The sequence below is a fragment of the Pelodiscus sinensis genome, chromosome 5 (assembly GCF_049634645.1).
Source record: "Pelodiscus sinensis isolate JC-2024 chromosome 5, ASM4963464v1, whole genome shotgun sequence".
NCBI lineage: Eukaryota > Metazoa > Chordata > Testudines > Trionychidae > Pelodiscus > Pelodiscus sinensis.
Genome location: NC_134715.1, coordinates 13,457,053 through 13,483,808, shown reverse-complemented (window position 1 = coordinate 13,483,808; position 26,756 = coordinate 13,457,053). Strand labels below are relative to the sequence as shown.

The 26,756-nt window shown below is 44.7% G+C and overlaps 1 protein-coding gene across 10 annotated transcripts in view; it reads right to left on the bottom strand.

Annotated features, from left to right (window-relative positions):
- The window catches only part of ARHGAP24 (Rho GTPase activating protein 24), a 339,006-nt gene that overhangs the window by 60,378 nt on the left and 251,872 nt on the right, over positions 1–26,756 (bottom strand). For 8 of the 10 annotated variants that reach the window (XM_075929535.1, XM_075929532.1, XM_075929531.1 and 5 more), the window contains one exon: positions 7,546–7,668. The exons of 1 other annotated variant lie outside the window; for it this stretch is intronic. In XM_075929535.1, coding sequence (XP_075785650.1) covers positions 7,546–7,668 — 123 coding nt within the window. Of the gene's footprint in view, positions 1–2,200; positions 4,345–7,545; positions 7,669–26,756 lie in introns of those variants that run through there. One more of the 10 variants, XM_006115348.4, reaches the window with a different exon arrangement.

Sequence of the window (26,756 nt, the reverse complement as noted above, 5' to 3'; positions counted from 1 at the left end):
TATGCCTTCAATAAGGCTTCTTTAAAATACTGCCAGCTCTCCTGGACTCCTTTCCCCTTCATGTTAGCATCCCAGGGGATCCTGCCCATCAGTTCTCTGAGGAAGTCAAAGTCTGCTTTTCTGAAGTCCAGGGTGTGTATTTTGCTACTCTCCTTTCTTCCTTTGGTCAGGATCCTGAAATCTACCATGTCATGATCACTGCTTCCCAAGTTGCCACCCACATCTACTTACCCTACTAATTCCTCCCTGTTTGTGAGCAGCAGGTCAAGCTGCACATGGCCCCTGGTTGGTTCCTTCAGCACTTGTCCTAGGAAGTTATCCTCAATATTCTCCAAGTGAATGGAGCATTAGAAGTCCAGATCCAAAAATAAATAGGGTATGGGGGGGGGGGGAAGGAAGGGGAAAAACTGAATTAGAGTGTTCAAGTTACATTAAGCTGATAGAAAAGGTGCAAATTGTTCTTAATCATGTTTAGTTGGTTAAGTCATTAGGATGTGGAAGGTAGTGTGCTAGCCAGGTAATGTCTTTATTTATATCTTTTTGATGGCTCCCAAATTTGTAAATGAAATATACAGTGTTCCGCAAATCTGACTCATAGACTTCCACAATGATTTATTTTGGAAATTACCTTGTGTATGTAAAACACAGTTCAACTGGCACAAGTACAAATGAGCAACAAGCACTCCAGCTACATTTTTCAATCCCCTGTCCATAAACTCAAGTTTTCAGAACAGAACAGAAGAGTTGTTGTTTCAAAAAATATAGAAAAACGGAAACAGCTGAAAGTGTCTCTCTCAACGAGAAGCCTGTGGTAGCAATAAGTAAAAAAAAAAGTCAACTGTCTGCAATGTAATCTGTTAATCCTTTTCTCAAATTCTGAACATTCCTTGAATAGTTATGAGGGGACAGACAGCAAAGAAGAACTAGCTTACAGCAACCAGCACAAAATATGCATGTACAAAGACACGTATATCCTTTCTCACCTTCAATGGATTGGAAGTACCATATCTAGTGCTGTTTCCTCCTTTAGGGGTTTATCCTGTTCACCTCTGCCTGGGTGGGCACAACCCCAAGAACAATGGAGTCACCAAGTTACTGCCACACAGAGCAGCAGCGTACCCATGCTGGGAATGATTGGCACATGTTGCAGGCCATGTTGTGTGGGAATTTAGTAGTAGGCTAGGAAGGAAACAGATGGGAGCCGAGTCATGGGACCTACAAACTACGAGGAAACAAGGGCCAAATCAAGTTGCATGTAGCAACTTGCAGCCTCAACTTCATCCAACTGGGGAGAGTTGCTGCATGTTGCTGCAAGTTGGGTGAAGAGAGGATTTCAACCATATTCACCTCTTAACTTATAGCAGAATTGGGGATGAGAGTTTGATTCTTTATTTCCAGGCACCTACTCAGACTGATTCATAAAACCAGCATAATAATGGCAGTATGCTGCTTTTCAGAGTCCCTAAGACAAAATTTCTTTTCACTCATCAAAGAGTTAATTTTTTTTTGGTGCTATGATTCCTATTCTGTATCAGCTTCTACTCAGAAATTTTTCCCTCTTCATCTGCAAATACATTTTGAAAGCCTGACTTACCTCCATGATTGCCATGCTTTAATCAGTAGGATTACATGCAGAGTAGAATTAAAACGGCTTTAATAATTTATTTGCAGCAGGTGGAAAATGAGAGTACAAGCTGCAGCGGAATAGGATGAAACAAAGCAGGGCAATGACATGCAACAGCATAATGCATGTGTGGAAATCTGACATCATTGGATCCATGTATTTGGATACCTACAGTGAATAAGTAAATTTTCTCATTCCCTCCTTTGACACAGGAAAAAGTGTTTACCAGACCTATTCTTCCAATTTTGCAAATCTAGTGACTAATCCTGGGTGTCTCAGGTTCAACTCCCCCAACTCTGTTATTATTAGTTGAGAGTTGAGATGCACCACAAAATTAATTCTTTCTGCCTCACTCCATCAGACTCTTCAATGGTCTGTTATACATAAAGGACAATGCTGCATTTAGAACTACAAATGAACAAGGAAATTAATAAATCATTTGTGGAATGTCAGCATCCTTATTGTTTCAAGCCCTTTGTTTTGCACTTCTCATTGGTGTTGAATACATGGCCCCCTCGACCCTCAGAATAAAAGGCTCTAATGGCAAAGCACAACACAGAGACGAGCTGTACATACCTTTGCGAAAACTAAAACACCGCTTAATTCTCCTATAGGTAGTTTTAGGAATGAAAGGAGAGGATGCTATGGCCCCTGAGGTGCGGACCCCACCATTTCTATCTTCAGGCATCATAAAGGCCAGAGACCCAGTAGCAAGTCAAAGCTCTCCTTTAGAAGATGCATCCATATGAAAGACTCTGACTGTTCATGTTGATTGATTGATCAGGGTTTCTTAATGGTGTATTTTCTTATTAAGTTGGATCTTCTAAGTCTCCATATTTTTGTTTTCTTTTTGTTACCTTCCCTGCTTCGATTCTGCTTTAGAAAGAATTTCCTTCTCTTTTTTCTTTTATTTCCTATGGTCAGACAACTGGCTACAATGCAATGTCACAACAAAACAATTTCAGACAAAAGATGCACCTTCTATTCAAATGGAAGTGTCTGTGGAAGAGAGGGTATCTGCTGGGTGGGGGAGCTCTTCCTGTCAGCTGGACCAGAGGGTAGAGTTGCAAGGGTTCAAATTCCCCTGGAAAAGGTCAGCACATCATGACGCACAAGGGGGCAAAAGAAAACAAAGACAGAAAGGCCCCTGAAAAATTCTCCAAGATGCTCCTTGCCCGCTCCTTTTATCTCCACAAACAGGGAACAAAAATAATGGCACCTTTGCCTGATAGATTCTCTGTCCATAATGGATTCTTTTCAAAGTGCCTTCCCCCGTAACCGTCTTTCCTTCTAATGTTCTTGTGGGCTTCTTAGATGTTTTGTTACCTTCCAACTAACCAGAAGCTCTTGCAGGAGAGAGGCATCAGATGCAGCGGCATTGGCCGAAAAATCCTCGGGCTCTGCTGAAGAATAAAAGCTTCCACAGAGGAGACGCTCTGCTCATTTCCTCCCTTCACTACTATTCTCACTGGAGGTGTTACAAATGAGCTGCTGTTGCTGCCGCTGCCTTCTGCTCCAGCCAGTCACATGCAGCAGGTGCAGGCAAAACAATGTAAAGGAGGGAACTGCTGCAACCTTGATTTTTTTTTTTTTTTGACTTTGAGTTGACTTCAAGCCACTGTCACGTGTGCCAGCTTAACAGGCAGTAAGCCTTAGCTCTTCTGGCTTTCAAAAGGCTCCAGCCCTTTCTCTGCCTTCCCCCCTCCCCACACAAACACACTCTACATTAAAAGTGTTCTTTCTGCTTCCCTTTCACCCCTTTCCTTCACTTTCCTTCTGTTTTTAAGCTCTGCAGAGATCAGATTTTATCTTTCTTTACAAAAATTGCCTTTTTAATCTAATCAAGAAAGGAATGTCACGTGCAAACAAGCATTAGAAGTAGCTGTTTTTTAGAATTTGTTTATTTTAAATAATGTTCTCAGTATTCTTCCTGCTCTTTTGGTTAAAAAACAATCTTGTACAGAGCACTTTGCCAGCCCCCCTTCCTAGTACCAGTTAACAAATTACTATTTAATGATCTGGTTTTTATTTGTGGATCTGCTTGTTCCACGGCTGGGATACCATTTCAATAACCAGTCAGTCCCTAAATATTAGTGGTTTAACAGGACTCATGCTCACATATGCAGACAGCTGTGGAATACATGTAAAACTAAGAACATTGTGAGGATTCTATATAAAACCAATATGTTTTGCATCACACTAACACAATTTGGAAAGGCAGGATTCCCATGATTCACACTGTAGCTTAAACTTTAGGCAGCAGGAGTAAAATGGCTGTTTTGCTTTTGATTAATTGGTTGGCTGAGTTAATTTGTTTCCTGTAAATGATTACTTTTTTGTTACTGGTTGATTGATGAGATGTGATAAGTATAACCAACTTTTAGAAGACCTGCTGCTTTTGGGTAGGATTTTTAAAAGATGTTGCTTAAATCTAACTAAATAACATAGTTATAAACTCCAAGGGCTCAGACTTTGAGCCAGAGTCTCCCTAAACGTCAGTCACTTAAGTCAATGTTGATTTAACCAGCTGAGAATTTGGTTACTTACATTTATTTTCTCTGTGAAGTGTTAGGCTTACCTATGGAATTAGATAACAAGTCCATTAATAATGATGATCATGTTAACAATAAGGACTCTTTTTCAGCATAGTTAATCCATTTTAGGTTGGTTAATCTGTTTCAGGTTGGCATAGTTTATATACAATAAAACCTGAACTATCCAGAACTTAAGCACCCAGAAAACTATAGAAACCAGCAAAAAAAGCCAGGGGTGAGGGGGTAGGGGGAGGAGTGGAGGGAGAAGGAAACTGGCCCTTTAAGTGCTGGGATGCTCCTCAGATGAGTGTGCAGCATGTACCTAGGGGAAGGGCGAACGGCAGCTGAAAGCAAGGAGCAAGTGTCTGGGCTCCCCCCATGGCTCCTGGCACCCCTGGCAGGCCATCTCCCCATGGCTCCCACCCCTCCCGGCAGGCTGCCTCCGACATCTCTGCCTCCCAGCTTCCATTCCCCCTCACCAGGCTGCATCCTGCCCCCCCCCCCCACAGCTCATGGCCCCCCCTAGCAGGCCACATCCCAGCACCCACACAGCTCCCATGCCCCCCCCTTCCTGTAGGTCCTGCACGACTCTGGCCCTTCCCCCTCAGATAACCAGAATTTTTAGGTTACCGGCATGCCCTAATCCCTGGGCGTGCCGGATAACACAGGTTTTACTGTAGAAAAAAGGGGGGAAATAGAAGCGTTCAGCTACATATTGTCACAAAACAGAGAACTGATTGGGTTTTTTGGAATTCCAAAAGTCATAGTTCAAATGAGAATCAATACAATAAATAGGCACAATTCTCAGAGGTCCCTAGGCACTACAGCACTGCCTGACACTGCCCATGTCTATGGGTCTTTGGGTCGCAAACACAATTCTCTCAGGAAGGTGTCTCAGAATGAAAATACTAGTCAGAGTGTGTCCTTACAGAATAGCCAGCATGTTGGTTGTGAGGGAACAGACCTTGGTTTTGGGGACTGAAGTTTAACGGAGACAATTTTAAAAGCTTCAAAAGTTTCCAGGAAATAGAATTGTTGTTTTCCGGCCAGGACTACTCACAATCACTTTCCTCACGTCTCCCAGAGATTTGCCCACTACAATGAGGCTCATTTTAATGTTAACATATTCGCTCAAGAAGCCCAACATGAAAATAACATTTACAAAAAGCTTAGGTTGAATTAAAATAATTGAATTAATAATGAATTCAAACAAACAGTAATTCAACAATCATAGCCTTCTACCATGCCCAAGCCTTAACTGGTATTATGCAAAACAAACAAGCCTCATGTTCAACTCTGCATTTATACCAATAGGTGGCACTAAACCTTATTACATTTATCACAAAACCATGCCAGCTTCTGGAATGAATGCAGTGGTTTCCATATGCAAATCTAGTCTCACCAAAGTGCATCTTATATCCTAAATGGAAGGAGGATCTTGTGCTTAAGGTGCCAGACTTGGATGCAGGACATTAACATTCTATTTCTAGCTCTGTCACGCATCTCATGTATAAACCTGGATAAATCAATGAATTTCATTTGGCTTCAGTCCCTCCTCTGTACAATGGAGATATTTCCCCACCTTATAAGGGAGTTGTGGGGATAAACTGGGGGATAACAAGGCCTGTCTGTCACTCATAGTTTAACTCTTTCTTACTTTGGTTTAAGTCTCAGGCCTTAGACCAGGACCATTTCAGGCTCTTTCTTTCTCCTACAAAATTCATTAATATATGTGAGATGCTCAGTTACTCTGGTTGTTGAGATAATGTAGGGGGGAAATTCATAGCTCCCCTCTTCTTAAAATGTCACATGTACTCAAATGTGTTATTGCCATGGTAGCTTACAATGAGCTTGGGTTGGAATATAAAATTAACTTATCATAGTTCAATATATTAGGCCCTTCTAAAACAACTGAAAGCTGTTGTGTGTAGATTGTAGTACTGATAAGTACATTTTCACTTTAGAAAAACGTTAGAAAACTTCCTGTGAATGGAATCACAGCTAGTGTATGCGCCCTTCCCTGCTTATTTTGCAGGTCCCAAATTTCTTATAGCTGGAGGAACAACTTGTACCAACCCTTAGGCGGGCATTTTCTCTAGGAATCCTCAAGCATAATTGCCAGCATGTTTGCAACACTGCCCTACAAATCTCCTGTTGACAATAACAGGGCAGTCCACCAGAAAGGAGTCAAAGTTTTTGCCCAATAAGAAAAGTATGGCCTGGGCCAAAGGTGAGGCCCCTTCTGCAGAAGGCCTTTCAAAGACAGCAGATGTACTGGACAGACTGAGTAGGAGCATTTGCCCTTTTTAGGATTTCTCACCGGAAGGAGGAACTTGTACCTATAATGCCATAGGACTTCTAGCAGTGTGCACTACATTTTATACAACATTATCAGTCAGCTGCAACTTTCAGGCATTGTGAGACCACCAATGCCAAGTTTTTGTGACAGGTACAAACTCTAATGGAATTGGAAACCAAGCTGCCCCAAGATTTCCTCTATCTTACCTCACGTGAAACAGCTTCCTCAATCACCAATGACTAGAAACAGTTGGCCTGCTGCTGAGAAAGTGTATCGATGATTGTGTTGGGTGGTGATGAATAAACTGTATTTTCCAATATGTTTTTTTTTTAACCCTCTCCCTTACATAAAAAAAGTCTTATAAAATGTGTGGCCACTTTTTCTCAGGAGCCCTCTTGGCTTAACAACATTGCTGCCTGGTTAAGAGGCAGAACTGAGGATCTAGCAAACTGGGTTCTATATTCATCCTCTGTTATCATGGGTAAGACTATTCAGTATTCTGTGCCTCAGTTCTTTCCAGCAATAAAAAAAGGGGTGACAATACTTCCCTACTTCAGAGAGAGATTATTAAACATATTTGGTTAATATCTCTAAAATGTGTTGAAATCTCTCTGAAATGTGGAGGATAGGATAGTATCAAAAAATTTATTTATAGTATGAACACAAGTGACCAGTGTTCCTCTAAACTGCAGGGCAGCACAGCTTCACAGGTGATTAATCAGCCCCGCCCAGTCAGTCCCTCTGTGCTCCCAGCCCTGAGCCTCTGAAGGGCAGGGCTGATTAATCACCTGTGAAGTTCCCCTGCCCCGCAGCTTAGAAGGACCGCTGCATGTGACCCTGAGGAGTTATTTCAGTCTGTCCTACTCCCTAGGTAACAAACTGCCCATGAAGGACTGACTTCAACAAATCAATTTTTCCTGAGACCTCTATCATGATGGAAAACACAAAAGGAAAGTGGTTGGCCCAACTATTTTGAAGCATCTGACTCACCCACCGTCATTGCTTCTTCACTGGGACCTAACTCTACAACAAAAGAAGCCATATGTATTTTTTTCCCGAAACTTTTAAATTTTCTCTCCCGGACTCACCTCCTCCAAAAGGTGCCCATATAACTCTGCGAATTGATTTCACCCAGTCCTCCATGTCATTCTGTGTGCTGGCCATAAGAAGGTATGTTTCATGATTAGCTGTCATCCGCTCTCGGTCTCCTCCTGCAAGAGAAGACAATTGCTTATAAATTCTTTACCCTCTAGCCCAGCCAAACTGACCATTGGAAGCTGCAACAGTAGGTAAGGATCCAAGGGTGCCTGTTCTTTGTTTCAGCAGGCCTAGTACCCAAGACTGTGCTGTGCTTAGATCTCTGACAGTCCCTCACTGCCACCAAAGACGACAGATGAGGCAGCACCTCACTGATTGTTGATGGTCGAGCCCCACAGGAAGTCTTACGAGGACACCAAAGGTCTGAGGTACCTGACTGGTTTGTAATCATTCCTTAAGCAAGGAGCTGACCCAGGTGGAGTATCTGAACAACCGTGCAGGGTCCCTGTTGATGCTGCATTGGATCTGGCTCTTTGGCTGTCTCTTACGATCTGCATCTAATCCTGTTCCTGGTTTCCGCTCTGTTCCTGTCCTGTTTCTAGTTCCTGCCACATTCCTACCCCTACTCCAAGTTCCTGCCTTGTCCATGCTCCATGCCTGCTCCTTGCTTCATTTCTGGTTCCTACTCCCATCCTTGTTCCTGACCACTGGCTCCAATTCTGAGTCTTGACTCATCTCCTGGCTCCAACTCTGGCTCTGGCCATTAGGCAAGACCATGCTTCCTAATCCATGGTATGAACTAAGCAGACACAGATACCATGCTCTCATTATGAAAGGCTTGAATATTTATCATCAGTCAATAGTGTGAAAAGAAAGCATTGAGTGTATATTCACTATCTGATAAAGAAAAGCTAATACGTTTGAAAAAGAAAACTAGAGGACAAATGTCATCTCTAAACAAAAATGCACCTTTATTGCTGTGAGAAATCTTGCACCTGCACTAATCTGTAATTTGATGCAGTTACTGCAGATTTTGCAGAGATTTTTAAACACCAAGACTAGAAGTAAATTATATAAAAGCACAGACAACCACTCAATTTTTAATTCCAGGAATTAAAGATGTCATATTTGTAACAACAATATATAAGGTAAACAAGGGGTGTCAACAATAAATAAGGTAAACAACAATATATAAGGTAAACAGTGAGGTGCAGGTATGCTAGTAGCCAGTGGCCCATGGATGCATATCACTGATTTGGAAGGTTGCATTCTGTCCCTGCTTTCTTTTGTTCCTTATAATAAAAAACACATGATTTCTCAGAAACAGTATCTTTATTGCTTGTGTTGCATAGGGAGTGGGGTTACAGGGTTTACAGGAAAGCACACTTACAGTAGGGGGCACCTTGTTAAGAGTAACACCCACGACTATATCATTGGCCATTGACAAAGCTGCTTTTCATAGCCTCTCTGATTTGCAGTGCTCCCAATGTGCTCTCCTTATTGCCCTGGCGTCTGGTTGCTCATAATTAGTGGCTAGGTGCTCTGCTTCGAAACCCCCCACCCTCACATGAAACGTTCCCCCTTATTTTCACAGATATTGTGGAACACACAGCAGGCTGCCACAACGAGAAAGTTGCTTTCTCTAAGATTGAACCTAGTCAATAAATGTCCAAAAGCACATTCGACCACCATTTTGCACTTGCTCAGGCTGTAGCTGAACTGTTTCTATGGTCCTTTATGAGCCATGGGAGCAAAGGTTTCCAAGAATAACAATTGGTATTTAAATGCTGGTATTGGTAATTTTTTGGTTTGGGAAGAAAGTTCTAGCTTGCAGCTTTCTGAAGAGACAGGAGTTCCTAAAGATGCGTGCATCGTGCACCTCTCCTGACAATCCCATGCTGATGTTGGTGAAATAGCCCTTGTGATTCTCCAGCACCTGTAACACTGTCAAGAAGTACTCTTTGCAGTTTATGTACTCTTATGTACCACAGTGAGGGAATCCCATCACAGCAAAGCCCTCCACTATGTCCCAGAGTCACTATCCTTCATAGCAGAAGTGTATTGATTACCTTGGCCACATAGATCACAGCAGCCCCACTGCAGATTTACCCACTCCAAACTGATTCCCAACTGACTGGTAACTGTCTGGCATTGCTAGCTTTCACCGGGCTATTGCCACTCGCTTCTCCACTGGAGGACTGGAGAAAGCAATTTGAAAACTTCCATGGAAGTGGTCTTATGCATGCAAAAGTTTTGCAGTGACTGCTGATCATCCCACAGCTGCATAACTATGTGGTCCCACCAGTCTGTGCTTGTCTTACAGCGCCAGAACTGGTGTTCCAATGTGTCAATAGGATCAAATGCTGCCAGCATCTGCCAATCGCTCATCGCAAGTGCTTCACAGAACAATATATTCATGATTCTTCCTCATTCCAGCAGGTCCTGGATACTCTCTGGATAGTTAATCTGATTGCCATGGTAGTATGTTACTGGTGAACAGCTTCCATGCTTACCCTGCTATGGTGTGTGCATGGATAACTGGGGGAAAAAGGGTGGGAAAGATTGCCAGACACTGCTTTCAAGAAGGGAGGGAGGAGAGGAGAGGAGTGTGTTATGGGTCACTGACAGGTACTCAGAACTACCCGCTGCACTTTTCTGGTCCCATTTGGTGCGGGAAGCATAATCCAGAATACAAAGGGGCAGCAGGAACTATGGGATAGCTACTCACAGTGAATCACTGTCAAAGTTGACAGTAGTCGCCCTACTACATTGAATTCTTTTGCACAGTAGAGACATGAACCCCTCTGAATTGCCAGGCTCCGAGGCAGCTGTCCCCTTCACCCCCTTCTGGTGGCAGGCTGGAGAGCCCTTCTTAGTACCAGCACAGAGCAGAGGTGATGCTTATATGACCTCCACAGCACTGATTTCACACTGATGTCTACATTAGTTTAAGCACAACAACTTGACATGCTACACTGTTTAGATACTAATAAAAACCAGCGTATCCATTATTGTGTCTGTTCGCTGGGTGTTGATACTGCCAACTAAGGTTGTCATCTGCACTACAAATAAGCATGTTGAGAGAGTTCAATTTACAACAGGGGATCTCATCAACGCTATGAATTTTAACCATGGTGGAACATGGAAATTGTCAGACTGTATCAAGCCTGAGGTCCATTTGTCATGGATGCTGTCTGTGACAGTGTCACTTCAGAAGAAGGTGTAATAACCTTCTCAGCAGATAATCTGTTCCCAACATTAGAGCTCATCTTGATCTCTAATACTTAAGATTGGCTTAAGTCCTATAGTATTAATTATCCCAGCTGCAAGAAAGACAAAAGTCTAAATTAAAGGTCTTTCTTTAGAGCCATTCAGATGTGCCTCAGATGACCATGGCTAAAATAACAGAGACACAGCTGCTCCAAGTTTATGGCGGTTTTGAATTACTTGAGTGACAGCCAAAGGCATGTGCTTGCAATAGAATTTTAAAAGTGTTTGGAGACAGAGGACTGAGACTCAAGGTTTTCACAGAAGTTGTGATTAAGTTGTTTGGTTTTTCTGGAGCTGTTAATTCTCTGGCTACTACTTTTGCTGTTTTACCCATCTTTGATCCAAGCAATATCAGGAATTATGTAGCTATTGTAAATTAAGGTAGATTGCAAAAACTGCCCTAAGTTTGCATCCACTCACTTTCCTCTCACCAAAGAATCAACCCACCCTAGAAGTCCAAACCTTTCTTGTGGCCTCAGAGGTTGGAACAAATGAAAACCACAAGTAACATTTCAATGTATAGAGCTATGAATTCACAGAAGCCTTAGCACAGCTGCTGAGATTGACCTTATTTATTTTTTCATTACTTCTCACAAGAAACATACCTGTTCAGTTTAATACCTGTGTAGTCACAATAGTTTTAATTTTCCCTGACACTTCCCTTTATCTCTATGCTTGTAGTGCCTACAGCACATCTTTTCTAAGCACATTATATTTTAAATATTTGTACATGTAGGTTTCTGTAGTTGTCTTTCAGCAATGTCTCACCAGGAAGCAAATTCCCATGCTGTGAAAAAGTGGTGCAAGGAAGGCGGAAAATTATTGATAAAAGAAAAAGACAGTCCTAAGGAGGTGACAATGGATTATAAAAGCTGGGAGAATCTGAGGGGGGAGGAAGGGAAACTGGAAAGAATTGGAGAACATGAGATAGTATTGGAATTTGAAAAAAAAAATCAGGGGCATCAAAGAGGGAAGGGAAAAAGAACAACAGAAAAGGAAGCTGCCTGTAGTAATTAAGGGCTCAATACTGCAAAATGCCAAGCAACTCCTAGAGGTGCTAAGCATCTTTATCGCACAGGCTGTGTCTAAACTACATCCCTTTTCTCGAAAAAGACACTTAGACATTGCAAATGAAGCCAGGTTTTAAATTTCCCGTGCTTCATTTGCATAATGGCGACTGCAGCTTTTTTGAAAAGGGGCTTTTCGAAAGAAAAACCGCCATTGAGACGGGGATCTATTGAAAATAAAACCCTTTTTCGAAAGATCCTGTACTCCTCAAAACTCTGTTCTAGTTCTGTCATTAGGACAGCAGGGGAGAAACAGGTTGAACCAGTCTGACAGCTCACACCTGGAGGTCATGCAGACTACTGATGTGGAGTCCTGCCCTTCTCACAGTTGACTTCACAGAGGTCTGGCAGAGGAAGCCTTGTCCATCCAAGATTCGGTACACTGACAGTTTCTCTCTTTGAACTGAGTTAAACAGTCTGACTTTTCTGCATTCCCCCAATAACTACAAGCAATGCTGGTCATATCTTACAATTCCTGCATGTAGTGTTAACACAGTTTGTGACTAAGAATGTTAACAAACTAGTAATTTACTAGTCGAGTTGTTTAAGGAATTTCCATTGACTACTCAGCTAGCCCTCCTGTGGGGTTCTTGTACATTTCAAAGGAGGAATGCGGAACTCTGTGTGCAGCCCGGGGCCAGCGGGAAGTCCCGCTGACTCTGGGCTCCACAAGGGCGTTTACCCTTTGAAATGCACAAGAACCCCCAAGTGGAAGCACCTGCGTGGAGCCCGGAGTCAGTAGGACTTCCCACTGGCCCCGGGCTGCATGCAGTATCCCAGCTTTGAAATGTACAGGAGTCCCCTGCTGGCCCCGGGCTCCATGCTGTGCTGCCGCTTTGAAATGCCACATGGAGCACGGGGTCAGCTGGAGACTCCCCAGTTGACTCAGAGTTCTGCAATCTTTCAAATGCCATGCTGGAATCCAGGGTCAGATGGGAAGTCCCAGCTGATCCTGAGCTCTGCTCAGCATTTCAAAGCGGCAGCGCCACACAGAGTCCATGATCAGCTGGGGACTCCCCAGCTGACTCCGGGTTCTGCAGAAATGCCACAGGGAATCTGGGGAGTCCCCAGCTGACCTCTTTGAAACGCCACAGCGGTGTTTCAAAGGGGCAGCGCTGCACAGCTAATCCCAGGCTCTGTGTGGCGCTGCCCCTTTGAAACGCTGGTGTTTCAAAGGGACAGTGCCGCACAGAGCCTGGGATCAGAGCCTGGGATCAGCTGTGTAGTGCTGCCCCTTTGAAATGCTGCCACTTTGAAGTACTCTCTTCCTCCCCCACCTTTACTGCCTCAATCTGATAGAAGCAAGTAAGGTGTGGGGGGATCAACTAGTTGACTCAACTATCTGATAAGCATTTGCTTATCGGATAGTCAACTAGTCCTTAACATCCGTATTAGTGACCCCACAATAGCCAAATTGGTTACAATGGCCAAAACACCATTCTAACTGTTGAATATCTACAAGGCCTAAGCAAACTGAGTGAACTCTATCTATTTAACCACACCCAGGATTTCTTTCCCAGTCCAGCTGGCTTTAATGGAAGTATTGATTCAGACCCTGTTTACATTAAAAAAAAATTCAAATACTGCAAGGTTTGTACAGATTGGACCTCCATGGCCCGGCACCCTCGGGACCTGACTGATCCTGGATGAGGGATTTTGCTGGACCAGGGAAGGTCATTTCTGGCCCCCTAGCTGCCGGCCCCACCCCTACTCTGCCACCCCACCAGGCTTCCTGGCAGCCCAGCTGGGTCGCATGCCAGACTTGCAGGCCCCATCTGCTGCCCCCCCACATGAGTTTCCTGGTTCCCCCTGTAGCCCACCTGAGCTGTGTGCCAGCTCCCGGCACCTACCCAGTCCAGCTGAGCCATGTGCCAGCTCCTGGTGCCCACCACTCCATAGCCCAGCTGTGTCACGCACCCACTCCTGCCCTCTTCCCCTCTTGCAGCCCAACTGGGCTATGCACTGGCTCCTGCCTCCCTCACCCACACAGTGCAGCTGAACAGTGCACCAGCTCACCCCTCCCCTGCAACCCTACTGAGCCACTCGCTGGCTCCTGCCTCCCTCCTTTACAGCAAAATGGAGTTGCGCACTGGTTCCTGGCTCCCCCCTCACAGCCCAACTGGACTGTGCGCTGGCTCCCAGACCCCCACCTCCCACTGCAGCACGCCGGGATTGTCTGATCCTGCGACATCCGCGGTCATGCCAGACCATGGATATTGCCAAACCAGAGAATCCTGGATTTTAGAAGTGCAACCTGTACTAAAACGAGAGTTGTCAATGCTGCAGCAAATATAATAGTCTGCAGCCCAGGGAGACAGACAGTGTGTGAATGTTAAGTTGCTAAAATGAAGGCCTGGAGTACTAGAAAAAAGCCCACAAAGAGCAGTGGGGAACTACTAAGCATGAAATGCACTAATAGGGGCCTAGGAGCTAACAAAATGGGGAAAAGTAAAAATCACTCAATGTTCATGTCTTGTTATTGTATGTACAGCTTACATTTTCACTGCAATATTCACCTAATTTTGCATACTTCCTTTCCCTTTAAATGGAACAGATTGTGATTTGTGGTGAACTCTGGTAACTATACCATCTTGTGCTGTGACAGTGTCTGATCTGATAAACCACAGAGGATCAGACCAACTTCAGGTTTGGGATGGGAGACTGAAACGGGGAACCTATGTGGCCCACACCACTTCGCACAGCTCCACTTGGCTGAAAATGGCAAACTGGAGCCAATGGGAGCCACAAGGCTCCGTGGCCACAGCACCGGTTAGTAAATACACCGGCACAGCCAGGTAGCAGGTTTCTCAAAGTGGCTTCACAGACCACTTTGAAAAACACTGAATTAGAGCTAAAAAACAGCACAGGGAGTTCAAGAGAGGTTCAGCCTGTCAAGTATTCCATGAATTCTGCTTCTTTCTGTTATTCATGATTTGCCATACAATTTTCACCAATTATTCTTGATCTGGAACTCATTCACTGAAGTTTACTGAAAGTAATCTGCTTATCAATATTGACTGTTCTGATTGGACCCATAGGTTCCTGATTAGAAGAGCATAACTCTTAGGAACAGCAGAACTTGTGATTTGTGTCTTTTAAATTTTCCTGTCTGAATATTCTGCAATTCTCACATAGAATGTGATTTTTCCTCTATGGGCCTGATTCATCCGTGTGTTATTCCAAGCTTAAGTCAGCAGTAAATCAGGTGTTTTCCATTCCCTCTTAAAAAAACCCAAAGCATTTATGGATCTTTAGACAAAAGCTGAGGTGTTTGTGATTCTCCCTTTTAAGGGAAGAATCAGAAATTCTGCTCTTTGGCAGCCACCTCATTTTGTAGGTTAAGCTACAGTGACCTTACCTCTCCACCCATAAATTTGTAAATGTTCCTCAATAAAAAAGGAAAACCAGGAACTTCTTATTAACACTTCTATATTTATAGTTACAAGGTGGAGGAAGAGACAAGAAGGAAGATACGAAAAATCTGAGGTGTATTTTGTGACCACATTACACAAATAGCGGTAGGCATCTTTGAATTCTGTTCAATAGACAAATCAGCTAGAGAGAGCCAGATGCTATACAACTGGGGTGGGGAACCTAAGACCCAGGGGCCAGATGCAGCCCCAGAGTTACCTGGATCTGGCCCCAGAGACCTGGGGCTCTGGGCCTCCCCCAGCCCTTGGGAGCTCGTGCTGGCATTCCAGCCCCCCTGCAGCCTCCCTGTAGCCCCTGACTGATTTTTCTGTGGGTCAGTGGCCTCTGACACAAAAAAGATTCCCCACCCCTGCTATAAAACATCAATAATTATTGTCTTACCAGTGCTGTAGATTCTGAATGCAATATTTGCAATGGGGCTTTGGACAGTCTGTTACTTTGAATTCCATTTATCTGAATTACCTGTAAATCCCTGATGATATGCAGGGGATTGAGCATCACTAACACCTCTGAACACTGGTTTCAGCAGGCACAGTTTTTAAAACAATTTACTATTTTACCTAGTCACTGGTGTCAGTTACACATTTTCTTTGGATACAGCACTAATAAACTTTAAAGAACAAAGGTCATTTTAAAAATACTGTTACCATGGTAAAGGCACTGATCTTTAAACACCCCGCACACTCACTATGACAAATGTTTAGTATTCAGATTCATAGCATCCAAGCTGTTGTTCTGTAGTTGAAATCCTGAATAGCAGTCCCCTGCATTAGAGATGGTGTAAATTCACGTGAGTATGGGCTTTGATCCACAAAGTAGTCTACCATTAGTGCCTACATGACAAAAGATAAGTGCCTACATGACAAAAGTTTGTTCCCTACTGTGCATTGCACTCCATCACAATTTGCCATTCACAGCCTACTTGAGAAATAGCCTAATACTCAAAACAGGAGAAGGAATTGCAAGCATAAATGAAGCTATGACGTGACTGCCATTAGACCCTTCACATTAAGGTATCATTCAGGAATCATTTGGAAATGGATCTGTAACACATGATGAATAATCTGTGATTGTAGAAACAAAATACAGGACTATGTAGCACTTTAAAGACTAACAAGATGGTTTATTAGGTGATGAGCTTTCGTGGGCCAGACCCACTTCCTCAGATCAAATAGTGGAAGAAAATAGTCACAACCATATATACCAAAGGATACAATTAAAAAAAAGAACACATATGAAATGGACAAATCAAATTTCAGAACAGAAGCGGGATGCGGGGGGGGGGGAAGGTAAATGTCTGTGAGCTAATGATATTAGAGGTGATAATTGGGGAAGCTATCTTTGTAATGGGTAAGATAACTAGAGTCTTTGTTAAGACCCCGGCGTAAAGTGTCGAATTTTAGCATTAATAACAATTCAGAGGATTCTCTTTCAAGTGCAGTCTTAAAAGGCTTTTGAAGCAGGATGCAGGTAATTAAGTCCTTGAGACAATGTCCTTTCTGGTTGAAATGGCAAGAAACTGTTTTTGCTTTGTGATCCTGTCTGATATCTGTTTTGTGGGCATTGATCCTTTGGCGAAGTGTCTGAGACGTTTGTCCAATGTACATAGCAGACGGACACTTTTGGCACATGATAGCATAAATTATATTTCTGGACACGCAGGAATATGTGTTCTTGATCTTATAATTCACTTGGTTAGGTCCAATAATGGTATCAGCAGAGTGAATATGTGTACAAAGCTGGCAACGGGGTTTGTTGCAAGGGAAGGTATCAGGGTTGGTATTAGTGTAGTATGTCCTGTGGTTGTTGGTAAGAATCATCTTGAGGTTATGTGGTTGTCTATAGGAGACTATGGGTCTGTCTCCCAGTAGTCTCCTACTAAGATACAATGGCTACAACTTCAGCCCTGAATCCCCATAATGAATGATAGAAATGATCATGATAATGATAATAATAAGGCTTTATTATAAGGCACTACAGACACATATCAAGATGCTTATGGTATTGCATAACCAATTATAAAAAGCCGTCAATAATGGATAGATAAATTCAGAACTAGTAGGGCCAAACCCTAGCAAACATTCTTCAGCAGCAGTACTCACAGTTTTAGAGAAAATATTTACTCAGCACGAGAAAAGAGATATAAACCCAAATCATCCCTTATGCATATCCAATCAGACCTTCCATGAAGGAGACTGGAAAATCTTAGGTGCCCTTTGTGGAATTTACTCCATGTTGTTAAGCCATATAAGTATTTCCTCGGAACCCATAGATTACCCATGTCCCATAAAAATCTTGGAGATTCATTGTACATTTCCTGTGTTTCAATGGCCCTCTACACTGTTTTTAGCCTCCACAGGAGCACACCACAAAAGTGGGACTTTCATATTCCGTCTTCTCCGCACAGGCAGTGATCCATAGATTTTTATGGCCCATTTACTTGAAAAGGAACAGTTAGGCCCATTGCTTTTATGTAAATAAAGCATTACTGAAGCTCCTATTGCTCCATCTTATGAACGGATTTTCAAAAATGATAAGCAGCTGAAAGATCGCTGCCCAAAGAGAGACTACAGATGATCAAGTGGGCTCTGTGTTGTCAAAGAGACCTTCAGACCTTATTGTGCTGGTAAACAGACACAAACTGTTACAAAAACCCTTTTTTATTTTTATTCTGTGTTCATCATAGCAATATATCTTGCACTGCAGTCAAGTGCAAGAACTAATTTGAAATGGATTATCTTAAAATGTCAGTGCATGTTTGTATTCTATTTCAGTTGGTGGAAAGCAAACCCCTGAAGACGTACGGTAAGAAAATGTCCATAGTCTAAGGAAAAACTTTTAAAGTGTGAATTTGGACAAGGAAACTAGGGTGAGTTGTCAATATCCATTCATATTCAGTCAGCTAATTTGGGAAGTGAAGATACTAAAGAAGTTACAAGATAGCTGAGTTTGCCCCAGGGGACTTTTCAGATCTGCAGACATTCAAGAAGTTTATAATCATTTCAACTGTCAACTCATTAAGCTATCTGAGCTTCATTAATATGAAATACTGAGCCTTCAGCCGATAACAATCTCCATAGTAAGTTGAAAGGCTGGACATAATTTTGTCTACACAATGCAGAAGAACAGCAGCAATAAAAACTGACTGAATATAGACACCTTTAAACAGCTAGATTCTGGTGCTGGCTTCTTAGAAAGCAGCCAAAAGAAATAATAATGCAAAACACTTTTTGATTAAGGGCTTATTTCTTTCTATAACTAAGCTGTCAAAATACTGCTGCTAGCTATAATTGCATCTAGTCCTTTTAATTGTTTCTGTTTTTCTCTGCTGGTGTCTCCACTGTAATTCCCATATTGACAAGCAGATACTTAAAAAACTCCAACCCTGACAGTTAAAATGGTGGTGCAAAGAGTATTAATATGCTGTACTTTATTTTAAAAAGTCACAGAAAGGTGCTATTTTTTAAAACTTTTGATAGACAAGATAAACTTTCTTTTAAACAACCTTCAGAGGAAAAACAAGTCAGTTCATTTCATCAACTGATCTTCCACCCTGAAGTGGATTCACACTCTTAAATGTAGGTGTTGTACATAAAGTTTGAAAATGCTGTTCAACTGAAACACTGTGCATTGAGTGGAGTCCAAATATATTGAGGGGAATTTGTAGGAGCAGCTAACTGCTTCAGTTCAGAACTGATTTAAAACATGCTAATAAACAGTTTTGTCTTACATGCGCACATCTTTCATCACAAAGAATGATATTGTTTTTCAAACACAACAAACATACTGTCACCATAGAAATACAACAGTGGTTTAATAATGCAAAGGCACTTTAAACAACAGTTTATGATAGAAAGTGAAGAAATTACACAGAATATAATTACTCATTTAAAATCTGGCTGGGACATCAGAATTAAAAGTCTTGGCTCTTTTAAAAAATAACATGAGATCTTCAGTAACCAGGTCAGGAGGCCTATTTACAACTCAGCCAAAATCAGTCTTCTCCTTAAAAACAGCAACTTAACACAGCATGTTAGTACCAAGCTGGGTATTTGTTCTACCCTGAATCAGAAGGAAGACTGCCATAAAATGGATTACCAACATCATTGTCTGGCCACAGTAAGATATTCTTGGAGGTTTCTGTTTCAAGTGCCGAATTGGCCTGGATCCTTAGAGCAGAGAAAATCTGGCCATAGTCCATTATTATTACTACCAGTTATTCACAGAGCACCCAAGTGTTCTGCAAATGGATCACAACACAAGTACTAGAGAAGCTGCATTTGGTTACGATTCCCTTAACATATGGATATTGGTAGTTTGAGTGGCTGAAAATTACTCTCCAGTGCTAGGACAAATATTGAAATATGTGGGTTTAGAGTAAAGAACGTGCCTTTGTTTGGTATTTTCAGTGTAATACCTGATTCTCATCAAGCTCGATACTTCAGATATAACAGTAGTGCCCTTTTCAGACTTCCCAGGTCGTTGCCATGACTCTCAATAAAAGGAATCTGCCACAGGGCCCAACTATGGGGAAGAAACTGATGTGTAAGGGTAAGTCTACACTGGAATTTACACCCCCCCCCCCCCACCTATGGAGTCTCAGGGCCTGAGGGCAGCTGGTCAAAGCTCAGCATGGAGCCTGGGCTCTGAGAGATCCTTCCAATGCACTTTCTTTGTTTCCCTGCACTTTCTTGCTTAGACCAGCACTCAAAGGAACTAATATCTCAGCTCTCACCTATTTAATAGTGAAAACGATTCGTAGGGTTATGGCTACGGCACACAGATACAGTGATACCTAATCCTGGACAACCCATCATCTCAAGCACTGGCACACTTACAACAGGATTATCTGGCTATATTGACTCTCTTCTCAGACCCTATGCTGCCAGAACTCCTAGCTATCTTTGAGACATCATCCACTTCCTTAGGAAACTACAGAACATCAATAATCTTCCTGAAAACACCATCCTGGCCACTATAGACATAGAAGCTCTTTACACCAACATTCCAGATGAAGACGGATTACAGGCTCAGGAACACCATCCCTGATGACACCACTGTACACTTGGTTACAGAGCTCCGTGACTTTGTCCTCACCTACGACGACTTCCAATTTGGAGAAAATTTGTATCTTCAAGTCAGCAACACAGTCATGGGCACCTTCATAGTCCCACAATATCATAGAATCATAGAGCTGGAAGAGAATTTAGGAGGTCATCAGCACCCTCCCCAAGGCAGGACCAATATTCCAACATCTTTATGATTGACTTTGAACGTTTCCTCAGCTCTCGCCCTCTAGGACCCTTACTCTACTTACATTACATTGATGACATCTTCATCATATGGACCCATGGGAAAGAGACATAGAATCATAGAGCTGGAAGAGACCTCAGGAGGTCATCAAGTCCAGCCCCCTCCCCAACGCAGGACCAATCTCAACTATTGAATATTTCACAGGATTTCAACAACTTCCACCCCACCATCAACCTCAGACTGGATCAGTCCAACGAGAGATCCACTTCCTTGACACTACAGTACAATTACATGACGGACACATTTCGACCACCTTATACCGGAAACCTCCCGTCCACTACACTTACCTTCATGCTTCTAGCTTCCATCCAAGACATATTTCTCATTCTATTGTTTACAACCGAGCCCTAAGATACAACTGGATTTGCTCCAATCCCACAGACAGAGACAAACACCTACAGGATCTATATAGACCATTCTTAAAACTGAAATACACACCCGGAGAAGTGAAAAAACAGATCGTCAGAGCCGGACAAATACCAAGACATGAACTACTTCAAGACAGGCCCAAAAGAGAAAATAACAGAATTCCACTTGTCATCACCTAGAGCCCACAACTTAAATCCTCCAACACATTATCAACACTCTACAACCTATCCTGGAAAATGACCCCTCACTCTCACAGGCCTTGAGCTACAGGCCAGTCCTCACCTACAGACAACCCCCTAACCTCAAACAAATTCTTTCCACCAACCACGCAGCACACCTCCATCATACTCACCAAGGCAATTTAATTGTCTTATTCAGAATGCTTCTATTTTAAATGGATAAATACCATTCATTTGTTTTGGCAACTGCAGTATGGGGATCAATATGTTGTCTTTCTAACTTGCATCTGTATTTTACTTATTTTTATTTGACACAAAAAGTACTATATAAAATCTAGGTACTTATTACAACAATAATAATGTTTGGAGGAAAGTAAAGTGTTTAAAAAATGGGCTGCCACACTTCTGCAGCATCACTGCATAGAGGAAGGAGCATATGGATATGGGGATGAAACTAAAAATTAGGATCACGGTATAGAAGAAAAACATATCAGTGATTAAACACAGTCTCCATACCAGTTAGAAGGCTCCTGTACAAAAAGAAATAGTGGCTATCTTAGTCTCATTATGAAATGTAATCACTGATTTGAAACACGTAAGCTCAGACTTCTAAAAGTCATTGCTTTATTTCTGACAGAGAGAGTGGAGTGACACTCTCCTTTGCACAATTGTGCCCACATTACTCTTAAAACAGAAGAAAAGACTAGAAGGAAATTCTTACTGTATGACTATTTCCAAATGTGTTTAATGATAGTGTGTATTATAAGAAATCCTGGTATAGAGCCTTCTCTCTTGCAAGGGGAAATGCCATTAAGTCTTTAATTGAAGAAATCAAACAACCATGTACACTGCCTCTATGAAATATGAGATGTCAAATAACAATACACTTGATCATTTAGGCTGCAGTTAAAGAATGTAAGAACTACAGGCAGTCCCCGGGTTACGTACAAGATAGGGACTGTAGGTTTGTTCTTAAGTTGAATTTGTATGTAAGTCGGAACTGGTACATATTGTAGGGGAAACTCTAGCCAAACATTTCTCCAGAGCTCAGTTTTATTCTCCCACACCTCACTTCCCTCAGTCCTTTATTCTCAAGCTGAGGTGTCTGCTGAGAAAAGCCGCTCCGCGTCTCCCTGGTCTGCTGGGGGGGGGGCGCTAGCTTCGCGTCTCCCTGGTCTGCTGGGGGGGAGGGGGCGCTAGCTTCACGTCTCCCTGGTCTGCTGGGGGGAAGTAGCTAGTGCTGGGATGGTTTAGTTGGGGTTGGTCCTGCTTTGGGCAGGGGGTTGGACTCAATGACCTCTTGAGGTCTCTTCCAGCCCTAGGATTCTAATGAGGTCATGTGTCTTTGTAACAATATTTGCTCTTTTGAATAGAAGCATGTTTGCTGTTTCCTATATCTTTCCACGCTATATATTTCACCAAAACTAGTTTAATCGAAGAGACAGCTCTACTAATGACTTCTGCACAAATTCTTTGCAACTCCTTACCCCAGAGAATTTGGATTGATATACTTATTTTAAGTATTTTTTGTTGTTGTTATAGAAACATATCAAGTAGAGAAGAACTCAGTGTTTTCTCTTTGCAAAAGTTGTTTTCAAGAGTTTGAACTACTTAAAGTTCTGGTTCAAAAAATCTAAACTCACCTCAGCCAAAAACATGAAATATCATCTGGCTTCGGGTAAAACAAAATCAATTAAGCCAAAAAGTTCCTTAGAGTTTTCAAGCAAACCATAAATTGGTTCAGGTTCACTACAGCTGTAAAATAGCATGGTGACCTTTGATCAGGCAAATATTAATTTCCATTATATAATCTACATCAAAGGCCTGCAATTTCAGTCATTTTCTCCCTCTAGCATACACATGCACACACACACACACACACACACACACACACACACACTTTCTTTTTGCATGTTCACTAACATTTCCATATGTCCCTTAAAGCAGCTACAGATCCATAGATCAGTGCCAGTCTGCGAACCACTGGCTGCCAGGCCATGGGGCCTGCTGACTGCTGGAGTTGAAGCTGGCTGTTCGCGGCAGCTCTTGGGGCTGTGGCTGGGGTACATCCCAGGCCCCTAAGCTGCCGCACAGGAGCCGGATTCCAGGGTGCTGCAGTCTCACCCTCCCGACTTGCCCCCCACCCTCCACAGCTGGAGCACCAGTGCTGGCTTCCTGCTGCGGGGGGGAGGAAGGGGTGGAGAGAAAGCCCCAGGTCTTGCTCCACGATCTGGCTCGCAGGGAAGAAGTGCTGCCCCGCGCTGCCCCTTCTCCCCCGGCTGGGGGAAAAGCAGCATACGGTCAGCACTTCTTCCCCAGAAACCAGGTTGCAGAGCAAGGCTCTGGCCTTTCTCTCCCCACCCGGCAGCGGGAAGCCAGTGTTGGTGCTCCGACTGTGGGGGTGGGGAGTTCCTGATGTCACTGGAGTCTGAAGGTGCCTACTCAAGCTGCTTATGCAGCTGCTTCACCAGGAGGGGTTTGAAGAGTTTCTGATCATCTTAACTCCCTAGTCTGCACCCAAGTTCCTTGTATGTCAAATTGGGGGTAACAGCACTTCTTCCTGTGTGTGGCGTGAAGACAGGCAGACTGGAGAAGATGTAAGGACCTAACAGGGCACAAGGGATTGCAAGTACAGACAAGATAGCTAGGTAACCAGAGAAGCAGGAAACTGGTGCAACCAGAAAGGCACCGGAGTACCATGACAGCTGTACAAGTGTCCCTGCCATGCTCCTCCACCCCAAGACAAACCTGGGGGTTATAGTAGTTGGTATAGGGGGGGCGGGGGGAGAGAGACAGACAACCCATGTACCTTTGGGTACATATTTTAAAGCCATGATTTACAACCATTAACTTTTTTCAACCGTCACTCCACTCCTGGGTCAGACATCACCCACTGTCACCTCTACGGGGGAAACTGAAACACGAAGGGATGGGGGCAATGGGTGATTTGGGGCATCCACTTGAAGGCACCTGATTTTCAGATACCCTACCCCCAGCCTGTTCCTGCACCTTTTTTCTCGTGCAGACCTCACTCCCTCCTGCACCCTACCTCCTGCCCATATCCTGCACCCCAATTCTTCTTGCTTGCAGCCCTGTTCCACATACTGAACTCCCAACCCCAGAGCCTAGGGGAGGTCCACAAAATCCACTAACCCTGGAACCCAGAAAAGTAAATATGGACTATGGGAAACTCTGAACCTCAGTCCTCCCTGTCCCTCCTCCTTCCCCAGTGTGGGTAGAGTGCCAGAGGAGTGAACTGTCTCAGCTGGGGGAGGGAGGAGGTTGGGGATTTTTGGTGGGTTGGGTTTGAGATTTTTTTTTTTTTGCTTCTCACTTGTGTGGTCTCCAACTGATTTTTCTGTGGGTCAGTGGCCCCGTCCTAAAACACGTTCCCAATCCCTGCCATAAATAAAGACAACATGTGAACCTTTTGTGTTGGACATAAATTAATATTTTACTTTATTTAAAATGAAGTTTGATAAACTAACAATAGAAGGTTAGTCTGTTTAATACCGTGGTCCCCAACACGGTGCCCGCGGGCGCCATGGCGCCCGCGGGGGCATTTCCATGCGCCCGCCAGGTGCTCGGGGCTGGCCTGGCACCGGGCGCATGGTGGCGGGAGCGCCGGCCCCGGGCGCGCGGCGCATGGCGGGGGGAGCGCCGGCCCCGGGCGCGCGGCGCTGGCGGGGGGAGCGCCGGCCCCGGGCGTGCGGCGCATGGTGGCAGGAGCGCCGGCCCCGGGCGCGCGGCGCATGGTGGGGGGAGCGCCGGCCCCGGGCGTGCGGCGCTGGCGGGGGAAGCGCCGGCCCCGGGCGCGCGGCGCATGGCGGGAGGAGCGCCGGCCCCGGGCGTGCGGCGCTGGCGCGGGGAGCGCCGGCCCCGGGCGCGCGGCGCTGGCGGGGGGAGCGCCGGCCCCGGGCGTGCGGCGCTGGCGGGGGGAGCGCCGGCCCCGGGCGTGCGGCGCTGGCGGGGGGAGCGCTGGCCCCGGGCGCGCGGCGCATGGTGGCGGGAGCGCCGGCCCCGGGCGCGCGGCGCATGGCGGGGGGAGCGCCGGCCCCGGGCGTGCGGCGCTGGCGGGGGGAGCGCTGGCCCCGGGCGTGCGGCGCTGGCGGGGGGAGCGTTGGCCCCGGGCGCACGGCGCATGGCGGGGGGAGCGCCGGCCCCGGGCGCGCGGCGCATGGCGGGGAGAGCGCCGGCCCCGGGCGCGCGGCGCTTGGCAGGGGGAGCGCCAGCCCCGGGCATGCGGCTATGGGGGGGGCCGCCCCCGGGGCGCAAGTGTCCCCGCCCCCTGGCGCCCGGCGGGCGAACGGCCCCGCCCCCTGGCGCCCGACAACCTTGAAAGGTTGGGGACCACTGGTTTAATAATTTAAATTAATATTTCCTTTCTTACTGGTTGAATTAAAGCATTCTCCCTAGCTGCAGCACTACCAAAATGGCTCGGGTGTAATTATGTAATTAACAGTGAGTTTCCATTAGCAACTGGGGGTCCACGGAAAAGTCTGCACTGAGCCAGGTGAGCCATGGGCCAAAAAGTTTGAAACCACTGGCATAAGGTTGTTGGGTGATAATGGACAGAGAGGCAATGTGGTAGGCACACTGGCAACCCACAACTGGAGAAGGGGGGTGCAGGTGAGAGGAAAGTGCAGGTGTTGAAGATAATATTGTGCAGTGGCTGGGTGAAGGTAACAAAATGTTGGGGTTGGGGCATAGTGTAGGAGTTACAGTGCAGAAGAGTCAGGAGTTAATGGCAAAGGGGACACAGGATGGGGATCGAGGGGTGGTGGAGCCCATTGCAACCAAAGGAAATGGGGGGGCACCAGGTCTGGAGTAGGGAAGAGCAGGGATGCCAACATACAAGTTCACTCAGGGTGCCCTTTTCCCTAAGGCTGAGAGCCTGGCCACAAAGGACCACACTAGGACCCTGTCCAGAATAAACTTAAGGAGCTCCGGCAGGCTTACCCAGGGCGAGGGAGCACAGCTCATGATCTGGGGTGCTGCAAATGGCACACAGACATGCCTGCACACTTAAGGCAGCACTTGCTCCCAGGCACAGCACTGCAAGGTGTAGGTGTGTGTGTGATGCTCTCCAGATGGGCAGGGCTTGAACCCACAACCATTGCCCTAACCCCTAGGCCCTATGGAATCCCGGGCAGCTCAAGACCCTTCTACTGGCCATTGGATCCCAGTGTGACCAGCAGTGTAGACATACCCTAGGATGAAACAAAAGTTATATGCATCCTGGAGAGTGCCACTTGAGTCTTGATTCATCTTTGGTTTGCTCCTTTTTAAAAAAAGTCTACTGATGAAAGGAGCAATCATTCAGTGACAAAATTGATCAGTGACTACCTGAAAAACACCGGCAGAGTATTGACTCACAATCTGCAAATATTCACTAACACTGAAGAGAAAACAGCTCCCCTGCACACAATCATTAACTCTCATGGACAGAACAGAGCCTTACCCAGAAGAAAGGTTACTTGGTCTACAATTTCCAAAGGGCCCAAGTAAAATACATGGCCATCTCCAATTGACTGTCAATGGATGTTAGGCATTTCACTCTCAAACTCCTTTGAAATTTTCATCCCTAGTCCATCAATAACATAACTGCAGTTTAAATCATCCCAAGATGCA